Here is a 22,120-nt window from a genome sequence, read left to right as displayed (position 1 = left end):
TCCCCCCTCCCCCAGCTCTGGTGGGGGGTGGAGGGGGGCCAGGCTGGTCCCTGTGTCTCCATCAACGAAGTTCCATTATCCTCTAAGGCCGGGTGACCCCCTGCTGCTGCCCCACAGTGTGCTGGGAAGAAAAGCTCCTCTCTGACAAGAAAGCCCCATTCCAGGCTGGGCCCGGGGTCTGGGCAGCGCCTTTATCCACGGTGACCCTGCCACAGTGTCAGCGGCACAAATGTGTCGGGCTGCAGAGGCTGCCCCCCACCCCTCAAAGGGCCTTGTGCTGAAGCTGTGAAGAGGCCTCCTCCTGGGGCCTATGGGAACCAGACTGCGGCCTGCAGGCCCCATTGATGCTTCCAGACCCCTTCCCACCCCCAAGGAATCAAGCTCAGGCCAGCATAGTGACCAAGGAGGGATTGTGGGGTGAGGGGCAGCTAAACAGAGCCCCTGCTTGGGCACTGGGAAGCGGAGGGAGTGGGGGGGAAGCGGCAAGAACTCTTTGTCCAGCCTCCAGAATTATTTGGGAGGGAACGTTGAAGGGGAGAGGCTTTTGTGCCTCTGGGCCCAGCCCCCAGGCCTCATTCCCCACACCAAGCAAGCAAGAGGGGCCTCCTTGTCCCCAACCTTCCCCCAGACAGGCCTGCTCACTCCTTGCCCAGTCTCCCTCTAGGTACAACCTCAAGGAGGAAGTGGAGGCCTAACCCTGACCGGCCCCCTGCAGACAGCCACCTGCATACCCTTTTAGAGGCCAGGTAGTATGTTCCCTTCCATCCCGCTTTATAGCAACAATGATGATGACCGACTATTATCTTTATCGAGCACTTCCTCTGTGCCAGGCATGGGGCTTTGTGCCTCTGTGTTTTATATGACCATTCTCATTTCACTGATGGTGAACTGAGGCTCAGAGAAGGAAAATAGCCCATCTAAGGTCACAGAGCATATAAGTGGCTGGGCCAGAATTTGAACTCAGGTCCATTAGACTTCAGAGCCCACACTCTTGACTACCATATAAGACTCCAGAGGCTGCTCATGAAGGGTAAGCAGGCAGAGGCTCTGCTCCAGTTCCAGTGACATATCAATCCCCCGGCCCTCAGGGCAGACTCATTTCCAAAGAGCTCTCAGTGTCCTACAAGAATTGTGAGGCTGTCCTGGGATGGGGGAGGCAGTTTAGGGGAAGATAAACTCCCATAATTTAAGCCAAACAGTCCAGCTTAAACTGCAGATTTTCCAGTCATACGGAACTGAGAGAGCGGTTTACCCCAGAACTCTCAAATCAGACCCCTAGGAAGTGGAAGAAAAGCCATCATGCTAGGGGTTCCCAGGGAGCTGGACAAGCTGGTCCTCAGGCGCTTCTCTGCTCAGGCCCTGGGATAAGTCAACAAAGCACTTCTCTTCCAAAGGCAGAAACTCACGATGCACTTGAACTTCCTCAGAGTCCCTCGTTCCTTAGAATAGCCTCTGGAGGATGCTGCAACATGTGCCCACCCCTCACCCCCAGGCCAGGGGTGAAAGAGCACAACCTTTGGAGTCAGGCAGAGCTGGTGCAAATTTCTGCTGTGCGGCCCTAGTGAGTGTTACCCTCTCTGAGCCTCAGTTGCCCTACCTGGTGGGTCTGCTATGAGGATTAAATGAAATAATGCATGTAAAACATCAAACACCCTGCCTGCCACAAAGTAGATGCTCAATAAAACGATGCTGTCATCATTAACATTGGCACTACAGAGCGAGACAACACAAGTGCTTAATCTGTGAGTCCCCTGAAATCATATACAAAAGCACATGTTGCCTGTGTCTCTTTTTCTCCTGGAAGAGGGGAGTTCATAGCTGTTGTCAGGTTCTCATGACTCAAAAGAACCACCGCCAAAGAACAGTGACATTTCTGTAGCACTCTTTTGGGGTGTACATATCTCTGGGCCTCAGTTTCTCCATCTGAAGACTGGGGACCCCTGCCCTGCCTATCTCACAAGGCTGCTACGAGGCTCACTCAAAACTGTAGAGGTGAGAGGACTCTGCAAACTGTACAAGGTATGTGTGAGGGGTGGGGTACTTTATCCTAAAGAGTCACAGCCAGCTGCCTACAGGCTGGCCTATAGCAGTGGCTGCTCTTGAGCCCCTGCACAGAGGGGCCTGAAAGGGACACCAGCCTCCTGCTCCGCCCCAGGTTGGCTTCCTGAGTTGGGAACCAGAGCAGAGCTCCAGCCTCTCGACTAAGGAGCTCCCTATGGGAGCGGCTTCTTGCCTGTGCTTTTGTTTGAGGAAGCCAGGAGTCCAAGAGTTGGAGTCCTGGGTTCAATTCCAGGCTTTGTCTCCACCAACTCCAGCCAGCCTGACGAAATAGCGATGAGTGTGGGCTTTGGAGTTCGAAGATCGTGGGTTCAAATCCCAGCTCTGCCACTTACTGGCTGTGAGGCCTTGGGCAAGTTCCTGAACCTCTCAGAGACTCAGTTTTCTTATCTGGAGAACAGACATTATACTAGTTCTGTCTCTCAGGCAAAGATTCTAAAAGGCAGTATAATTGGAATCAGGCTGCAGTATATGTTAATTCCTACTCATGTGAACACACTTTGTAAAGTCAACACTGTGCTAATAATTTTTGTCATTCACAGCATTACCCATCACCCTGTAACCTTGCACAAGCCCTCTGGGTTTGAATCTAAGGAAAAATCCACTTGGGCAAGTTCTTTCACCCCTCTGAGCCTCAGTCTCCTCAACTGTATCATGGGCCTTGTTCGTCATCTGTATCCAACTGACATTGACTAAGTTTGAGTGTGTAATGTGCCAGGTCCTGGGCCAGATGCCGCTGGTAAAAACAGGAAGATGGTGTGGTCCTGCCTCCAGGTGTTGGATCATAGAGACCCAACTGCGGGAGGAGCCACTGCAGTGTCAGCTATTGTTAAAGACCACCAAAGGGCCTCCAATTGCAAGTCGGAAAATAAAAAGAGATCCCTAAATATTTACCTCTATGCAAAAGAACCCTCTAGCAGAGGCACAAAAGGAAGCTTTACAATCTAGTCTTGTGTGTGTGTGTGTGTGTGTGTGTGTGTGTGTGTGTGTGTGTGTGTGTGTGTGTTGGGGGTGTTGAATGAAATGAGGTCATATGAAAATGGACTTTTTGTTTCAAGATGGCATTTAAAAAAATACTCGTATGAATATGGGGAAAGGTTTTCTCAAAAATTAAAGAGAAGTGTTTAGAGACACCCTCTGCCCCTCTCCCAAGCCCTACCTTGAATCCTCCTGCCTCCCACCTCCAGGCATCTGCACCACCACCTTCTCAATGCCCCCTTCACCTTCCCTAGGCCCCTGCAGCTCTTAGCCCCAGCTCCTGGGTGGCAGCCGGCCCACACATCTGGGCAGAAGAGAGCCAGAATTCACTGAGCCCCACCCTCTGAACCCCTTCCAAATGGGTTCTTATTTCATCCTCCTAGCAACTCTGGGAGGTAGGGCTTCTTATTATCCCCTCTGCACAAATGGGGAAGCTCATCACCCCTGGAGCTCAGAGAGGCTGTGTCCCCCAGTCTGAGGTCACAGCCGCGAATGGTCTATCTGACCCTGCAGCAGAGCCCTTTCCTCTACAGGGCGCTGTCTCCTGGGGCCACTGCTGCCAGGCTCTGCCTGAGATCCAACAGGGAGCCCTAAGGACTGCTGGAACCAGGAAAAGACAAATTCTCCCTGGGTGTGGACTGGATCAGGGAACAGCCTGGACAAAGGCACTCCCAGCTCTGGATTCTGTGCCCTGCTCTCTACACAATGATGATGATCACTTATTGAACACTTACTATGTGTCACAACCTAATAAGGTAAGGACTATTATTATCCCCATTTTACAGATAAGGAAGCTGGGGCTCCAAGAAGTGAAGTTATCCATGGTCCCACCTAGTAGGAGCTGGCACCAGAACTCAACCAAGCAGGCATGGTTGGAGGGCCCCTTGCTCAGCTGCCCCGCACTGCAGCCCCAGCCCGGCTTTATTTAATTATCTAGGGCCCAACACGTGTCTTCTGTTTAACCCAGTCTTCTGAGACTCTAACAAAAAGGTTTAGTCCTCTCCATATTACTCTAAGGATCCCAACACACAGCAGGAGCTTAATGTGTGCAGGTCCAAGGATGCTGGCCGTGAGGTTATGTAAACCAGGGCAGAAGGTGCCAAGTCTCATCCTCTCATTCTACAGATAGATGAATCATGGCTCAGAGAGAAAGGGACTTGTGTAAAGTCACCTGGTGAGTCATGACCAAGTTAGAACTGGACCCAGACCAGGCTCTTCCCTGCCCCTCTGCCCTCTAGCCCCCCAGAACAGTCCAGCACGTGCTAGAGTCCCTGACACAGTGGCCAGGAGATTGAATTGTTAATAAATTATTAATTTATGTTTGATACAAAAAGATAGGTGCTACTACATCACAAACGCCAATAGAGCCTCTTGGAGTGGATGGTGGGGTGAAAGGTTGGGGGAGAAAAAATACATGGTGCTTCCTCTTCACCCCCCACCCCCAAACTGAATGAACCAGGAGATCAGAGAGCAAAACCAGGGCCAGCTATCAACCGCCGCAGCCACCTCGGTCCCACCACCACCGTCTCCCTCCTGGACTCTGCGGAGGCTCCTCCCTGTCCCCTGCTTCGCCCATGCCCCCACGGCAGTCAGAGAGGTGCTTTCTGAATACAAGTCTGATCCTGTCATGCCTCAAAACCCTCCACCACTCCCATCTCACTCAAGGTGGAAGCCAAGTGCAGACCGTGGCCCCACCCCTCTGAGGTTATCTCCTCCCACCTTCCCCCTGCCTTCCTGCTACAGCTGCATGGGCCCCCTCACACATTCCCGCCTCAGGGCTTTTGCCCTGACTTTTCCCTCTGCCTGGAACTCCCTCCCCCAGGACTCCCTCCCCGTCTTCATTCAGGCCTCAACTCAAACATCCCCTCTGCTGAAATACTGTTCCTGACTGCTCCCCTCCAGCTGGCCCTCCGATCCCCCTTTCTCTGCTCTCGTTTGCTTCTTGGCACCATCACTGCCTGACCTGCTCACTAGGTCATATTTCTAGTTTTGCCCACTGAAAGGAAAGCTCCATGGAGCAGGACAGTCCACCTTGCCCACTGTAACTTGTCCGCAATCACATAGGTAAGAGGCTTGGATATCAAGGCACCAGGCTGCAGACCCTAGAGGCCAGGGACCCTCTTGCATCACCCATCTGAATGCCAGAGAAAAGTAGGGGGAGGGTCAGCAGACTTGATGCCCACTGGATCTGAGTGGATATCCATCCCCACTTATCCACTATGTGGCCCCTCTAAGCCGCTTCCCCTCTCTGAGTGTGAAAATCCTCATCTGTCCGTCAAGGAGAAGAGCAATCCCAGGGGGCTGTGCATGTCTAGTGTGCGAGCTCCTGAAGGCAAGGCCCATGATGCCTGACTCACTTCGGATCCCCCACCCCCACCCTCACCCTGGGGCCTGGCCCTGTGCCAAGCCCCTGCAGACTTCAATACCAGTCTGTTCAATTAAAGGGAGATGACGGATGTCACAGCACTCTGCCAACTGTCACCCAAAAGAACAAACAGAAGTGTATCCTCCTTTCACTTATCCTGAGAATCGTTCATTCGTTCATTCATTCATTCTTTCATTCATTCGTTTATTCCTTCAATCAATACATATTTATTGAGTACTTACTATGGGCCAGGCACTATGCTAAGCTCAGAGAATTTAGTGATAAAGCAATTCAATCATGGTTCCTGCTGTGGAATTTACCGTATTGTAGGAGAGGGAGAGAGACAGAGAGAAAGGGGGAAAAAGGAGGGAGAGAGTTGGGCGGGGAGGGAGGAGGGAAGGAGAGATCGGTGACCAAAGAAACACTAATTATTTTGAAATTACGACTTTGACAAATGCTGCAAAAGATTGTCCTGTGAAGCTATCAGGAGCTCAGGAAAACCTTCCCTGAAAAATGGGAGAATGGGTGAGATTAACCAGGTGATGAGCAAGGGACCAGCCAGTATGAAGTCCCTGCGGTGGGCGAAGCCTGGGGAGTGTGAGGGATTGAAAGGCCAGACTGGCTAGAACTGGCAGACCGAGGTGGGTGATGGAGATGAGCCACAGAGTGGGCTGCAGCCACAGCACGCAGGGCCTCTGGGCCATGGGAAGGGTGGGTCTTTATCTTGAAAGCAATAGGAAATCATGGAGATGTTTTAGAAAAACAATATAATTGGATTCAAAAGCCCAGGTCAAGTTCTCCTCATATAGGTCCACGTGTCTCTGTCCCATTGTGGCCAGGGTTGGGAAGTGTCAGGCTCGAGTCTCCCAGTTTGGAGATTTCAAGGCAAAAGGTCCTCTCCTCCTAGCATCTCATGCCCAGGTAAGATCACCCATACCCTCAGAACTCAGCATTTCCAAAGGCCTTTGAGTGCCCACTGGCTGAGGTCTACTCGCTGGCCAAGGTCTGCTCAACAGCACAGTTGTCACGGAGAATTAAAATCCACCCAGAAATCCAAGAAACTCAGCAAGACTCCCCCTGTGATCCTAACTGGGAGGCATTACCCCGAGTGAGCAGATTATCAGGATGTGTAATTTCTGGAATAAACACAGCTGTGTTTGTTTCTCCGCACAGTGCTCCAGACAGAGCAGCAGCCTGGCCCGCCGCATGCAGCTGGAGCCTCGCACCTTGGGACCGACGCCATCAAGGCATGGAGAAAACGCACCCCCCCAAAGGCCACCGGGTGCTGCCATCCAGGCAGATCTGTCTGGAGACCAGCGTGGGGCCCTTCGGGAAGCTGGTGGAAACCCCGGAGGTGCAGGTGCTACGGTCCCTCTACAGTCCCAGGAGGAGAAGCAAATGTTGAAAAATCTCCAGGTCTTTTCCCTTCAGGATGGGGTTGGTCACAAGTAGCAGGACAATCTAGAGTTGTCAGCTGTGGGAGGGTCCTCTCGGTGTGAGAGGTCCATGTGCAAGGACCCTGGGAAGGTCAGAGTCCGGTCCTGGAGCTTTCCAGATGGGAAAACTGGGATCCGGGGAAGGGGAATCGAGAGAATAGGGCAGCCGGCAGCGTCGCAATCCCAGCTCTACCGCCCGGGAACCTCATGGCCATGGGCAAATCATATGTAACCTCTCCGAGCCTCAGTTTCCTCATCTGCAAGGTGGGGATAATCATACTTACTTCGCAGGGTTATTTTGTGGATTAAGCAGGATTTTGCATGTCAAGGGCTTTGTGCAGTGACTGGCACACCCTTAAATGATGGCTATTCTTCATTCATTCATTCATTCCTTATTGAGCACCTACTATGTCCCAGGCACCATGCTGGACACTTATAAACAAGAGACAAAAATCTCTGCCTTTATGAAGCATATGTTCTTACAGAAGGGTAAACTGAAGTTCTGGGCCTCTGTTTCCCTACATGTCCAGTGTAGTATTGTGTATCGAGGGATGGCTCCTGGTGCTGCTTGGGTTGTTCTGGTTCTACAGAGAAGCTGAGTACCAAGGGATGAAGTGGGTGGGGTGGGACAGGATCCTGAGGGCTTCAGTGAAGGGAGAAGGGGGCCAGGCAGTTGCCCTCCCCTGACATGTTTATTCTGCCATGGTCCCCACCCCTCTATCTACCCTCCCAGTATATCTGCTACATCCTGGCCCCTGAGCTGAGCAAGACTAGCCTGCATCTAGGGTCTGGCTTAATCAAGGCCAGACTCTCACAGCTCCTCCCAATCTCCAGCCTGCCTCTCCCTGCTCTTAGTCCTTCCCCCAATGCCAGCCTCCATAGCCAGCTTCTCGAACTCTTCCTTGCTTTTGATTTCTTTCAGTGGCTCTCAACTGCCTCCAGCATCAAGTCCAAACACTGTAGCTTGTCATTCAAGGCTTCTCTTACAGGATCAAACTCCCTCTGCCAGCCTCCTCTCCCATTTCTCTTTCATTCACTGTGGCTTCTACAAACGTCCTTTTCCAGCCTCCAGACCTTTGCTCAGGCTGTTCTCTCTGCTAAGAATGCACTTCGTTCCATCCACTGTGTGTCAAAGACCCTACCTAGCCAAATATGCCTTCTCCAGCCCTTTGCACTCAACATGTTCCATCTTACACACAAGTATGTATTAATCACATCACCAAACATCTCTGAACCTACTTTTTTATGTGCAAAATGAGTGCTATTAACTATTATGCAGGGTTGTTGAGGGGAATAAATGGTGCCTACCACGTAATAGAAACTCAGTGGTGAAAAGCTGCTACGATGATGTTGATGACGGAAGAAGAGAAGAAAAAGAAGGAGAAAGGAAAGAAGAGACGGAAAAGGAGGAAGGGGTAAGAGGACTTGCCTATCCCTCCATTGTAACATTTTCACATCAGAATGTCAACTCCGTTTAATTCCTCTCTGTCTTCCAGCATCCTGGAGACTTTCATAAATGATTGTTGAATGGACAGACAGATGAGTGAATGGATGATGGATGGATGGATGGATGGATGGATGAATGGATGGATGAAAAGAGGGCGGGATTATGAGAAGGAAGTAAGGGCGTATGGACAGATGAATGGAAACGGGTAAGTCTAAAGGAAACTGAGCACGCTATCCCAGAGGCCTAGCAGCATAGTATCCCACTGGTAGCTGAGGCTTCTGGGACCAGATGCCAAATCTGTTCCCCTTGGCTCCAAGCTCCTGTGCTCCTGGCCAGCATCAGCCTGCTCTCAAGGTTGAGTGAGTGGAAGCTCAGGGCAGCTGATGCCCAGGGGAGTTCCAGCTCTTCTCCCACCTGTCACCAGTCTCCAAGAGCACCAGCCCCTGACAGCAGGAACATATCTCCAAAAGTGTGAGCCAAGTCCATGGAAAATAGGATTTACTAAACAGAAATTCATTTTGGGGGCCAGCTTCTCGAGAACGCCTCAGTGCAGAAACTTTGGCAAATCCACAGTTAATGGCTCAGAAAGTTTCTCCAAACCTGGAGATTGTGCTGTTCACTAGCTCTAAGTCCAGAAAGTGGAGAATAAGGAAATTCCACAGTTTAGATACCAAAGGGAATCAGAGGACGAAAAATGCGCTCTGGTTTTTTTGGCGTTTGTTCATTCTTCCACCCATTTATCCACCCAACTATCTAAAACATGCAACCATCCTGCCATCCATCCATGCAATCTCCATGAAATCTAATCTAATATTATCTATCTGTCATCTATCCATCCATCCAACCATTCACTCAAATTATCCAACTACTCAGTTGCTACCCACCTATCCAACTGTGCACTATCCAACCAGCATGGTCAAGGGTCTCCCGGTATGGTTCAGGGTAACCAGACATGCGGACACAGTGCACAATATAGTCTCACCTGGGCAAGCTAAAAGAGGTACACACAAGGTGCCACTGAGGTTAGAAGGTGCAACACTGCACTCATAGGGGTAGGACCAGAGAGAGAGGTCAGGGAAGGCTCTAAACAGGAGACGACACTCTTAATAAGCAGCAGTGGGAATTAGAGAAAGTGAGAAAGATACCCAGGCAAGGGGCAGCAGGAAACAGTATGGTGGATTCTAGAAGTCCAAAGGCCTGAGTCTTCATAACTACCTGGTTAACCGTGGACCTGGGGCCAGTCCCCTGTTTTCTCAAGTCCAGCAGCCTCCATAATTCTCCCTCGATTTATAGAGAGAAAAGGCCATGTCCATCTGCGACAGCGAGTGAAGTTGCTGTCTGCTGCCCCGGCTTGTGATCTGGTGGCTACAGTAGGGGCAAACCTGGAGGGGAGAAAAGTGGGGACTCCCAGAGTTTTGTGGGACAGGCTTTGTTGTCAAGCAGACACAGGTATAAACCCCAAGCTCCCATTTTGCTGTAAGTTACTTAACCTCTGAGTCTTTCTTCCTTTTCTGAAAATGAAGAAGCCACTAATAGTCCCCTCTTAGGCCACAGCAAGGATTGAATGAGGTAACATAAGGGGAATGGTTGGTCAGCTGTAGGTAATACCTATCATTCTTCCCAATTGCTGACAAAAAAATTCAGGTCCTATTGTGTGCAAAGTAATCTAAAATAGTGCTTAAGAAAGTGGGCCTTAGACCTACATGGATCTCAGTAAACGTTAATTCTTCGCCCATGTCTGTAACTTATGTTCAAATGTTTGAGAAAAAATATGCATATACGTACACACATATACATACACACAAGAAATAAACATATATACACACATACCACACAAAGAGGAGGAACAATGTGGCAAAAATGTTCACAATTGTTGAATCTAGGTGAAGGCTATATGGGTGTTTATCTTACTATACTTTCAACTTTTTTGTATGTTTGAAATACTGAAAAAGGAGAAAAGACATCAGCTCTTTGTTGATCTATCTTGAAGTCGGGCTGCCTGAGTTTGAATTCCAGCTTCACCATTACTGGCTGAATAAGTGGGCAAATTATTTCTCTTCTCTAAACCTTAATTTTTTAATCTAGAGGGTACAAGTAATTATAAGCCCTAAACTCAGTGCCCGGTCGCTAGCAAGCCCTCAATAAATGCTAGTTGCTACTGTGAATATTATTACTACTATGATGACTATTCTCATTGAACAGCTGAGAAACTGAGGCTAGGAGAGTTTCTGTAAACACCTGCTTTTCACACATTATCTCTTTTAATTCCCCAAACGACAATCAAAATGATATTACCCACGTTTTACAGATGAGAAACCAAGGCTGAGGAGGGTGAGAAGACTCATCCAAGGCGACACAGCTAGCCAGTGGAGGAGCAAGGATGTGGACACAGTCTGCCCGTCTCCAAAATCCTGGATCTCCCCGCAGTGTCTCCCATTTTTTCTGTGTCTCTGGACCCAGGCCAAAGAGGCATCAGAACCCTTTCAACTCCAGAAGGGGCCAGTCAGAAGGGAGTCCCGAGCTTTGCTGGCTTGGCTGGGCTTCCGGGCTGGCTTGAGGACACCCAGCGTCAGAGCCTCCTTGGCAGCTCGGGAGCCCTTTCGACTGTTCTCTCGAGAGCTGCAGGAGCTGCCATCTGAGGCCATGGGGAGTGACAGCTGACACTGACGGGGACAAGCAAGAGGATGTACGGGCTTGGGCTCTGACTCGAACGGACTCCCTGGGCCACAGCCTTTCGTGGGTTCCAGAAAGGCCCTGCAGGCTCTGGCTGAGGCTGTTCCCAGGCTCTGCCTCCCCATGAGAGGCGGAGAAGCCCCATTCAGGCGGGACGCATCCCACTGTGCGCTAAGCCGCTTTCTCCTCACTTACACGTTTCAGATGCTTTTTGTCCTTCCGGCTTCCCATGGACTCAGGCCAAGTGACAAGTTGGTGCTGTGGACATATGTCGTTGCCATAATGGGAATGTTGACCCCACGCTCTCTTCCTGCTGGGGCCAGGCAGCTTGCACCCCACCCCAGTGCTTGGCATGCCCTGTTCTCAGCCACACAGGACTCTTTCCAGCTCCCCAAATAAACTGCACATTCGCAGGCCTCCCGTTTGGGATGCTGTCTTGCTGCCTGGAATGCTTGCCTTGCCACTTCTTCGCCTGGCTATTCCTAAACAATCACCTTAGGAAGCTTCTTCTAGGAAGCCTTTCCTAACCCCATTTTACAGTGGAAGAAACTGATGGTCAAAGAGGTAAATTAAAAGGGCCAAGGTCATGCTGTGTAAGCGGCAGAGCCAGAGAGCCAACCTGGTATGGTTCTGCTCTAGGACCCTGTGCTCTCCATTCCACCAATGCTACCCTCAAACATGGCAGACGCCTACAAGAGGGAGCTTATGTTCTTGGGTTGTTCTGAAAGGCAGGAAACAGAAACCATGGAGGGAAGTTATGGGACAAGAGACTCTCTGATTCAAGGTTAGGAGGCATTTCTAACACTTTCACTGCCTACCAGCTGTGTGACCTTGGATCAGTCACTCAGCTCAGCTCTCTGAACAGCAAATAACCCATGTGTAAAACGGAGATAACAATATTCTTGCTACCTCTCTCTACCAAACATCTAAACTAGAGTTTGTAAGCTGCCAGCCAGTGAGCCAAATCTAGCTGGCAAACATGGTTTGGATTGGCCAGGACTGTATGTTAGAATAAGTTGAATAAAAATTAAAAAATCAGTTTTCCCATAAATATCATAACTTTGCAAAAGAGAAGATCTGGCATCCTAGCATGGCAACATGGTTAGGAGGGGGTCAGCACCTGCCTTCTTTAGACAGGACACGAGCTCTCCCAGGGGCGCTGCTAACACCCAGATCACCCCACTCGTTCACAGCCCAGGCCAGCTTGCAACTCTGGGGTCTCTGGCCAGGACTCTGTGATTTCTTATCTGTATGACATTGGGCTTGGCAAAGAGAAGCCCGATTTCTTGCTCAATGGTTTAACACATAAAATTTGACTCTGCATTGCCCAAAGTCTTCACCAGAGTTCAGTGTCTCCCACTCGCCCCCTTCAACATTTACACAATTTCCATGTGCTTGGGCCAACCTGTGGTCCAAACTCAGATGTGACAGCAATTGGTCCATGCCTTTAGACTTTTTAGTTTCCTCCAATGCTTTCCTACTCCTACAATGGCCCCTGGCCAAGGTGGGAGTGACAAACTACAGTCACCTCATTACGAGTTCTTTTCTAGTTGAATGAAGAACACAGTTGCTCCTTGGCACAGCCTTCTGAAATCATGATCCCCAACTTACTGATGAGAAAACTGAGGCTCAGAGGGGTGATTCAATCCTGCTAGCACAGGGCCTCCTCTGGCCTCAAACCTCATGGCAGGTCTTAAATACCTATGACACTAAGCTGCTGTTTTTAATTAATTTGTAGGTTCCTTTATTGCACAAACATCTATTTAGTGCCTATCATGAGCCAGGCTTGTGCTGGGCATAGGATAAGGTGAAAGGGAGGGTCCCTGCCCCTTCAGGGGAGGCAGATAACACTAGAAGCCAATGCTAGGGTGTGATGGGACGGAACAGAAGGAAGGGAATGGGGTTTCTGGCTTCCTGTTATTCCCAACCCTTTTACTAGACCATAAAGTATCCGAGGCAGAATGTCTCCAAATAAGGCCACCAACAGTGCCTCCCATCCCTAAATACAAAGCCACTCCTCCCTCTAAGGGTTTGAACCACAGGTTGGCCCAGAGCACCTGGAAATGTGTGCAAATGGTGAAGGGTGTGGGTGGGGACACTGAGCTCTGGGCATCATCTCAAGACTGTGGGCAACACATACTCAAATTTTGTATTAAACCTCTGAGCAAGATATAGGGCTTTCCTATAATGACCGAACAGAAAATCAAGCCCTGTGTATTTTCCCTCTCCCTAAACCTGATGAGGAAGACTGGGATGAGTCTGAGATGGCTTTGTGACTTGCTCTGGCTGCAAGGATGATGTTTTGTGACATTATAGCCTAGGCCTCGAGTCTTGCAGTTTCCTCTTTACCTTTTTGGGAGCCAACTGCCATGGAAAATAGTTCAATCTAGATTATTGACAGGTGAGAGATCTTGAGAGGTGAGAGAGGGGGCCCGGCCTTTCAACCATCCCTACCAGGGCCTCAAAGATATATGTGAGCCCATGATGGACCAGCACAACCTAGCTGAGGGCAGTCTCATGAGTGACCCCACATGACATTACATGGAGCAGAAGAATAAACCCAGCCAATCCACTGATTCAGGAGAAATAATAAATCATTGTTTTAAGCCAGTATAGTTCGGGCTGGCTTGTTATGCAGCAGTAGATAACTGATACACTTTCCTGGAGCAGAATCCTGTACTTTTTATAGCTCTCCCATCCCCTGCCTAGAGCCTGGCATTGGGCCCTGAATCCTGGAGGTGGAAGGAGCGTCCAAAACCACTGAGTCCCACCCCGACATTTCATAGAAGAGGCAGCTGAGGTCCAAGGAGGAAAAAGCGGTGTACTCACCCAGAGAGATGGGGGCAGATCTAGAAGGCAAACTCGAATTGTACAGAGGTTAGGGGAGTAACACAAACACGTGACACAGGTTGATAGCGAGTTACCCCTGACGCTCATATGTTCTGGCTGAAGACCCAGCCACTATTCAGCTCCAGCCAACTGCGGCCATGTGGGAATGTGGGCCCAGTGAAGCCAGATTGTCTGACTTTTCAGAGAAGCCAGAAACAGGATTTCTCTGTAAAATCTCTTGATTTTTAAATGTGGGCTAAGAATTTAAATTGGATTGATGATCTCTGGGCCATTGAGACTGGCCTTGGGCTTCAAGCTGGGTGTCACGACTGGCCTTGGGAAAATCATGTTATCCCCCCAGGCCTCAGTTTCCTCATCTCTAAAATGGGCCCCATGGCTCCTGCCCACTTACAGAGTTGCTGTGGAAATCCAATGAGCTAATGGATTTGCAAGTACAAGCTGTGCCTCTGTGACTGCTCCATTGCCTCAGCCCTCTGTGGAGGTGCCCCTTACAATGAAATGAGTTAACACATGATTTGTCTAAGTTAGAACAACATTATTCTGATCATTATGACAGAGATTGCATTTTTATGGCAGGTTTGTGAGTTTCAGAACCCTCCTGCTTGCATTAGCTCTGGATGTTGATGGAGTCAGAGGCTGGATGGCTGCCTTGAAGACCCTTGCCAGAGCCAAGCCCTTCCTCTGAGCCAGGAGGCACATTCCAGAAGTAGCTTGCGTAGCAATAAAGAGAATGAGCTTTGGAGTCACTCAGACCTTAGTTCAAATCCCTGCCTCCTCCTCCCTAGTTATGTGTCCTTGGGTTACTCACTCTAGGAGCTTTGGTTTCCTAATCTGTAAAATGGGCATCATAATAAAATCATCCAGTGGGGCTGTTAGGGCAATTGGATGAGACGACACATACGACATCCGTAATAGAATGTACAAGAATTGATAGCTATTACTGTTATCATGGCATGGAAGTTACAACTGGCAGGCATAGGGCCAAGAAGGAAGGCATAGCCATAGGGGCTCATGCCCCTCTCCTGGGACTAGGGAGGCCAAATTTGGGTGAAGATAGGGGCCTTTGGGGAAAACCTGATGGAACCCAGAAAGGCAGGCTGGAGGGGCCTTTTGACCATCTACAAGAACTTAATTATGTACCTTTGGTTTTTCCCTGCAGTTGAGTGAAAGAGGTTGGGGAGAGCTGGAGAATCTCCCTAGAGAAATGGCACCCATGTGCCCCTCCTCTGAATCCAATTTCCCATTGGTATGAAGCAGTAATGGCAACAGTTACTGAAGTAACAGCGACCACACTTGAGGCAGACACTCAATTTAGACGTTAGCGGATTAATGCATTCATTCCTCACATTCACTATCACATTCATTCCATCATCTCGAGAGCTAGGAACAATTGTTGAGCCTAGGGAACCGAGGCTCAGAGACGTTAAGAAACTGGCCAAAGGATACACAGTAACAGTCTGACCAAAGGATACACAGTAACACCCTTCTCATAACCCTCAGGCTAGGCTGCTTTTGGAACTAAGAATGAAAGTGGTCAGGGCTGAGGGATTTCAGAGAAAGCAACAAGTACTCTGGCAAGGAGTGAGGATGTGGACACTTCATAGTAATGGCAACTAATGAATACTGGGCACAGCCATGGGTCAGGTAGTTCTGCTAGTCACTGTATACAGCATCTCATCTAATCTTCACCACGAGCCAGACAGGCAGTATCTTCAGTTTATAGATGAGGAAACAGGCTCAGAGAGCCCACCACAGAGCAGGCAAGGTCTCCTCCCTGAGGACACCCTTACACTTAGGGGGCTGCAGCAGGGCGACAGATGGCTCCAGGAAGCTCACCTAGCATGGCCCAAGCTAAGGTGGCCTAGGCAAGCCTCCCAGGCGATATAGGGGCGCCAGGGAGACAGGTGTCCCCTCTTCTACCCTTCAGAAGGCAGCCGCTTTAAAAGGCCCTAAAACCCTTTCAAGGCAGACTTATCAGACTGAGCTGATTCCTATCAGGACGCTTCCAGGTGCTGTCACCATCAACTGCCGCCCCACCCCTGAGAGCTGTACAAACATTCCTCCCCGCCCCGCCCTCTCCCAGCCAAGCCTTTCTGTGTGTACCAGCCGGCAGGCGGCCCAGGCCAGTGGGCGCTAACCCTGATTGATTTCACTTCACTTCGGTCTTTTCCAGTTTCCCTGCTGAGGTTTCTCTTTCCCTTTCCCGAGAGTCCAGTGTGTTATCTTAGGCTACTGGGGGCAAACTTGCCTGCCCAGTGGAAAGACCTGGGGAGTGTATTAAAAATACACACCCCTAAGCCCCCGACCCCACTACTACCTCATTTCTGATCTACCAAATCTTGAGCTAAGTCAAGACAAGCAGGCCAGGCCGCTACATGGGACAGGGCCTTGGTCAGAGGTGCAGGCCAGGCCCACCTCTGCCTGGAGGCCATCCTGATCTCACCGCTCTACTTTTAGAGGGAGCAAAGCTTCCCTGCCTTGCCCAGCCCAGGCCTCCCATCAACAGCCAGCTCTATCTACCCCTTCTTGCAGGGGCCTCTCTGTGTGCAGGGTGGGGGTTTGACTTTCAGCCTAAAATAATATGTGAGCTCTGGGCAGGCAGAGGTGCCCAGCCCAGCTGCCCGGACTCTGGCTCTGAGGCTGATGCAAAACCTTGATACACCAAGAAAGACCACCTCATGGGATGGGTTGGAGGAGGCACTGAGGACTGATTTGTTGCCTGGACAATCCAAATGCCAAAAGAAGACCAAATTAGGACACTGCCATTGCTAACCACATCCCTGGATCCTCCAACTTCAAGAGACCAACAATAGCATCTAATGTACATGGCCACGTGCCTGACACTTTCCATGATATCCACAGGAACCCCTGAGGAAATGGAAGTTCGGGGACTCTGAGCTCTTTGCCCAGGGCACACAGTGTTCAGTACCGGGATTTGAACCCAGGTCTGATTGTCCCCTGAAGGCTGTGCCTTTTCTACCCCACACTGTTTGTGAAGTCAGCTGAGCCTATTCCCCACCGAAGCCAAATCCCTTCTCTCGCCCAGCACCTGACGTAGAATAGGTGCCCAGTGACTCTTTTAAAATATATGATTGGATGGAGGAATGAATGAATAAGACAACTTGCCTTTAAATTCTACAGCATTTGGGTTTTAAATCTAAGCCCTGATTTCCTGGCTAAGAGGGATATATGAAAGCAGCCTCCTTTAAAAATGAGAAGCAGAAGAAACAAACTTAAAAGGAAAACCAATTCCAAATTAATCCCACTGAAGGTTGCTGGGTCTTGGACAGAGGTGGGCGCAGTAGAAGGCTGGGATGGGGGTGGGAGAGATAAGAAGTATATGGGGTGGGGGCAGCAGGCTCTCTTAACCCCCATAAAAAGGAGACTTGTCCAGCACAAAGCTGCTGCTGGTCCATTTGAATCCTTAGTTCCGGCTGCACTGATCTACCCATTACCCCCAAACTTTACGGCAAGCCATCCCCTCGGCTTCTCCCTCCAGGAATATTTCCTTCATCTGGGTGATCCTCTCATCCCCCTCCACATCAGTCTCCCGATACTTACTGCATAACACATTAGAATATATTCACTCATTTGTTCACTCAACCTTCATTCATTCAACGTTCCTTAGCTGACTCTGTCATTTATTACTGGGTGCTCACGTAACTGGGCCCAGTTCTAGGTACCGAGTGCCTTATAGAAAACATGGCCGGTAAAAACCTCTTCCTCCCTGGAGTGTACAGGCTAGTGGGCAAGGCAAACACACAACGAGGAGACTAACAAACCTCTGGTATGGATCAGGCGGCAACTGGTGTTACGAAGCAAAACAAAGCAGGTGGGATCGAAAGCGGTAGAACTGGGTCTGTTGTGGATGAGGTAATCAGGGAAGGCCTCTGGGGAGGCGGCATTTGAACTGAGCTCTTTTACCACAACTGTGGACACAAAAATGAGCCAGACGAGCTTCCTCAGGGAGCTCACAGTCTAGCAGGGAACAGACAAGCTGGCCTTTTCTCTACGATGCAGGAGCGGGTGCTGCTCGTCTGAACAGCCTTCACACTGGAAGTCAGTGATCTTTCCAAACACAAATCTGGCCAGGTCCTTCAATGACTCGAGAACCTTCGATGGCTCCCCACTGCCCTCCCAAACTCCTGAGCATTCTCTCCTAGCCCTTCAGGACCTGCCCTGCCCTCTATTCTCAACCTCATGCCCCACTGCTGCCCTCAACACCCACCCCCTCAGATACACCCAGGTAAGTATCCGATCACTATGCCTCCACGCTTTACACATGCTATTTCTTTTTCCAGGCAAAATTCTCCTCCTCCTCTAAGTCCCAAAGTCAACCTCCTTAACTTTTGAGAACACTGTTAGTGTGACAGGTGGCTGAGAAAGTTTCATTGCAGGCAGAATGGGTAGTGAAAAAATGAGGCAAAGGATAAAGCCATAAAAGAGGAAATAACCCTCTTCCATCCTAAACCGCCTCCGCTGCCCCAGGTGGTTCCTCCTGGCAGCACCCCGGGACACACTTATCACTTTATATCTTGCCAACTGTTTTCTCTATCAGCTTTTCCGGGCCCCCCTGCCCGCCCCGGGGTCCAGCACCACAACAGCCAGAGAGAAGCTCCAGAAATATTTGGAGATTACATGAACAAATGCACAGAGATCTGATTTTCTCTAAACTTCAACCTTTGGATTCCATCTAGTGGCTGGTCTGTCACTGGCTTCTCCTCTTGTTGGATGTGTCCCCAGGGCACTTCCATCCCTCTCTAAGCCCCCGCTTCAGATGCTCTAGACTTGTGTTTCCCACGGGGGTCTCGTGGTTTAGGGGAGATACTAAGCTCACCATCCTAACCCAGGAGTTCCCCCCCGACACCTCCAACACACATACATCCTCTCTCCTCTCAATTCTAAAGGCTGAGTATTTCCTAGGACCGTAATGCTCAGGACAGGGTATGAGGAGAGGGAAGGGCAAGGAGTGGGGGCCACGTGTCTCTGGGTACTGGGAGCCCCAGGGGCTGCCCTCCTACCACCCCAAGCTTCAGTCCTGTTTCCACAGGCTGTTCTGCTCCCAGGAGGACCTTGGTATCTTCAGGTTTGTGCCACAAGCAGCACTATCCATCCCCATCTCCCACCTCCCAAAGGCCTCACACAGTTCAAGATGGACTTTACTGATCCCTGTCTGGTCTGAATCTCACAAGCACCCATGTGAGGCAGGCGGGACGGGCATTATGATCACCCTCATTTGACAGATGAGGAAACTGAGGCTCAGAGAGGGGAAGCAGGGTATATATGATGGAATCCCAAGAGATTAGCTCAACCATCTTATACCTTGGGAAACTGAGGCCCCTCTAGGGAAGGGAGCTGCCCAGGGTCTCAGAGGAAACTAGAAGGGCCTGACCTCCACCTCATACAATGCCCCCATCTATTTGGCCAGCTCCTTGTTAACTCCTAATGGATTAGACTCCTTAATGTCCACGGCACAAAGGAAGAGCCTGAAATGAGGTTTGGAGTGTCCACGGCAGCCCTCTTCCCACCCTGACCCCAAATGGCAGCCCGAGTAACCATCCCCTCCTGTGATGTCAGCAGCTGACTAGCCCTGTGTCCAGGGCCCAAGGTCTACCCTAGCCACAGCCCACCAGATTCTAACCAGCCCCTGCCAGGGCTATGGCTGGACAGACGTGGCCCTTCCATCTATCCTACGGTAATTAAAAACACGCCCAGGCCTCTTCCAACGCAAGAGGGGCCAATTTTCTTCCCCTCCAGCACCGCTGACTGCAACCTACATAGCAATATTTATGCCAAGCTCCCCATAATACTGTAAACATCCCAATGTATAGCGGGCCAATGCATGAGTCATTTCCCCAAAGCCAGAGTTAATAAAGTGGTACCTCAGCCATATTCCAGGGAGCTCCCGCCAGCAGCCAGGACAAGGGCTGCCCTCCACACCCAGGACCCTGTGGTACCCTCGGAGCCCCAGTGGCTCCATCCTGGGAAACCTCAGGCAGCCTCCAAAACCTCCAAGAACTAAAGGACAGGTGTCTCTGTGCCAAAAACTGTGGCTGCCGTCAGGGACACCCCACCACACACACACACACACACCCGATCTACAGTCACTAAAGCTCTCATTACTCAGAGAGAAACTGAAGTTATAGCACAAAAATAGCACGATATCCATTGCACTATTCCCAGAGGCTGCAATGCAGCCCCCAGGCCTGGTCTGATCGGTTTTGGGTGTTTTGTTTTGTTTTTGAGCTGCAAGAGAGGAAGGGGGCTTCAAACCACAAAGTGGCCTGAGATAAGTATACATATGCTTCAGCTCATGGAGGCAGAATCCTGGAAGTGGTCAACCCGCTTAAGGGACAAGAAGACCCAGCAAAGAGAACAGAGCCCAGGCTTCAGAGACCTCAGATCTGGGTTCGGTATTTATCACTCACTGACTTCTGAGCCTTGGTTTCTCTCATCATACTCACCTGGCTTCTAGGGAAGACTTATTTTGGGGAATCCAACAAAATTGTGGGCGGGAAAGCACTTTGTAAATCTTAAAGTACCTTGTCAACTGCGCAGCACGTTGTAAACCACAGAGAGCTGCATAGAGTGCAAAGTACTTCATAAACTGTAAAGCGGTTTGAAAACTGTAAAGTGCAGTACACATGAGAGCCATTATTCATACTCATTTCTCGGCCATTTCTCGTGGACACGCCCAGACCCCACTAACTTTCCCTCCAGAGCAACCTGGCCCAGGAGACCTGGCGGCACCCTGTCTCGTTGGGGGTCCAGTGGTACCAACACATGAGACCATGAGGAGAGGGCCCAGCGACCCTGGCCAAGGCCAACACATGGCAAGAGCATCTGGTCTGGCCCTGACGGCAGCTGGAGAGTTCCCGGGGCTCCAGCAGCCACGCTGAGCTCTGCCGCCAGCTGGGCGGTGGCCGGCAGGGGTGCCCAGAAACCCCGCGCAGCGGAGAAATGCCCACGGACCCATCCCCCCGTAGTCCTCGCAGGGAGGGGACCCCATTGTACGCTGCGGGCGATGGGCATGCACGGGCGCGGGGGACCGGCACACTCACTTCCACTCTGCCAGTCTCCGTCCTTCGAGGCGCCGACTCTACCCCAGGGGCGCAGACCCGGGGCCCCCACCTCGGCCAGCCGCGGTACCTCCTTCCCTCTGCTTCCTGCCAAACTTTCCAGACCCGACTGCGCGCTGAGCCCCCGGGCGGGCGCCCCTCCACCCCATGCCGAGCAAGGCCAGGCGGGCGCGAAGCGGGTGCCCGGGCCGGGGACAGCGAGCACGCGTGGGCAGCCCCGGGCCCTGGGCGGCGCTCGCCCGGCTGGCTACAAAGCCTCGGCAAGATGGTCCCTTCGCCTCCTCCTGGCACAGTCAATCAGCGCCCGCCGCTCCCCGGGCGCCCGCAGGGCCCGCGCCTCCCGGCGCGGCCGGACACACCTCCCCGCGGCCACCTGCGCCTGGCGCGAGCCCCGGGGCAAACTTTGCGGGCCGCGGGGCAGAGGTGGGCGCCCGCGGCCGCCCGTGCCCGGCCACTCCCCGCCCCCATCGCCCGCCCGCCCGCCCGCTCGCTGCTCACCTTCCACGGCGGCGAGCAGCGGCAGCAGCAGCAGCGCGGCCCCCAGCCTCCTCAGGGCCATGGCTGCGCTTCCCGGGGCCTCGGGCCGCGACGCCGCGGGGCTCGGGCGGCCCGGGCGGGAGCGCGCGCCCCGGGCTCGGGGGGCCAGGGGGAGCGGCGAGGCGCGGCGCACACACAGCCGCCGCCACAGCGCAGCCAGCAGAATGAGCCATCCAGCCCGGGCAGAACGGGGACCCGGGCTCCGCCAGCGCTGGGCATGGCCCACCTGAGCCGTGGGCGCGGGGGGAGCCCGGCGGAACCGCCGCCCCCCACGCGCACCGGGGACCCCAGCAGACCGCGCGTGCCCGGGGGTCTCCGGTTGCTTGCGTCTGCTGGAGCACCCGCGGGCAGCGCGGGCGCTGGGGCGCGGAGACCCTGCGTGCCGGGGCGACGGAGACACCGGGCTCCCCCCTCGCAGCAGTGGTCTCTCCCGGCGCTGTGGCTCCTCCAGATAAAGCAGCGATTTCAGCCCAAATGTTTCTGAATTTTTATTGAATGCTGCAAAGCCGGAGAGCGTCTGGCGCGGCTGACAGGGGCAGGGAGAGGGGACCCGGGGGGAGGGCGGAAGAAGGGGCTGCCCAAAACGGGGGCCGGCCCTACCTGTCAGGGCTGAGAGTGTCACCCCCTTGCCTCACCCCTGCCACTCAGTCCCTGCGGCTCCGAAAGGGACCGAGCTATAATGAATGAAAAAAAGGTG

General features: G+C 51.9%; 1 protein-coding gene and 1 long non-coding RNA gene across 6 annotated transcripts in view; one reads left to right on the top strand and one right to left on the bottom strand.

Annotated features, from left to right (window-relative positions):
- Positions 1 to 21,611, bottom strand: part of EPHB2 (EPH receptor B2) — a 181,191-nt gene extending 159,580 nt beyond the window's left edge. Inside the window, exon 1 of one of the 5 annotated variants that reach the window (XM_039854665.1) lies at positions 21,385 to 21,611. In XM_039854665.1, coding sequence (XP_039710599.1) covers positions 21,385 to 21,596 — 212 coding nt within the window. In that variant the 5' untranslated portion in view covers positions 21,597 to 21,611. The remainder of the gene's footprint in view (positions 1 to 21,384) is intronic. The other 4 variants (XM_039854662.1, XM_039854663.1, XM_039854660.1 and 1 more) reach the window with 4 other exon arrangements.
- LOC120596211 (uncharacterized) lies at positions 3,047 to 11,343 on the top strand. The gene is made up of 3 exons (XR_005651109.1): positions 3,047 to 3,791; positions 6,575 to 8,252; positions 10,593 to 11,343. It is a non-coding gene; the product is annotated as an uncharacterized LOC120596211 (long non-coding RNA).
- Positions 21,612 to 22,120: the final 509 nt, after the last annotated feature.

Source organism: Pteropus medius, unplaced genomic scaffold, assembly GCF_902729225.1.
Source record: "Pteropus medius unplaced genomic scaffold, Ma_sr-lr_union100, whole genome shotgun sequence".
In the NCBI taxonomy this organism is placed as follows: Eukaryota; Metazoa; Chordata; class Mammalia; order Chiroptera; family Pteropodidae; genus Pteropus; species Pteropus medius.
This window is presented reverse-complemented; position numbering and strand designations above follow the sequence as displayed.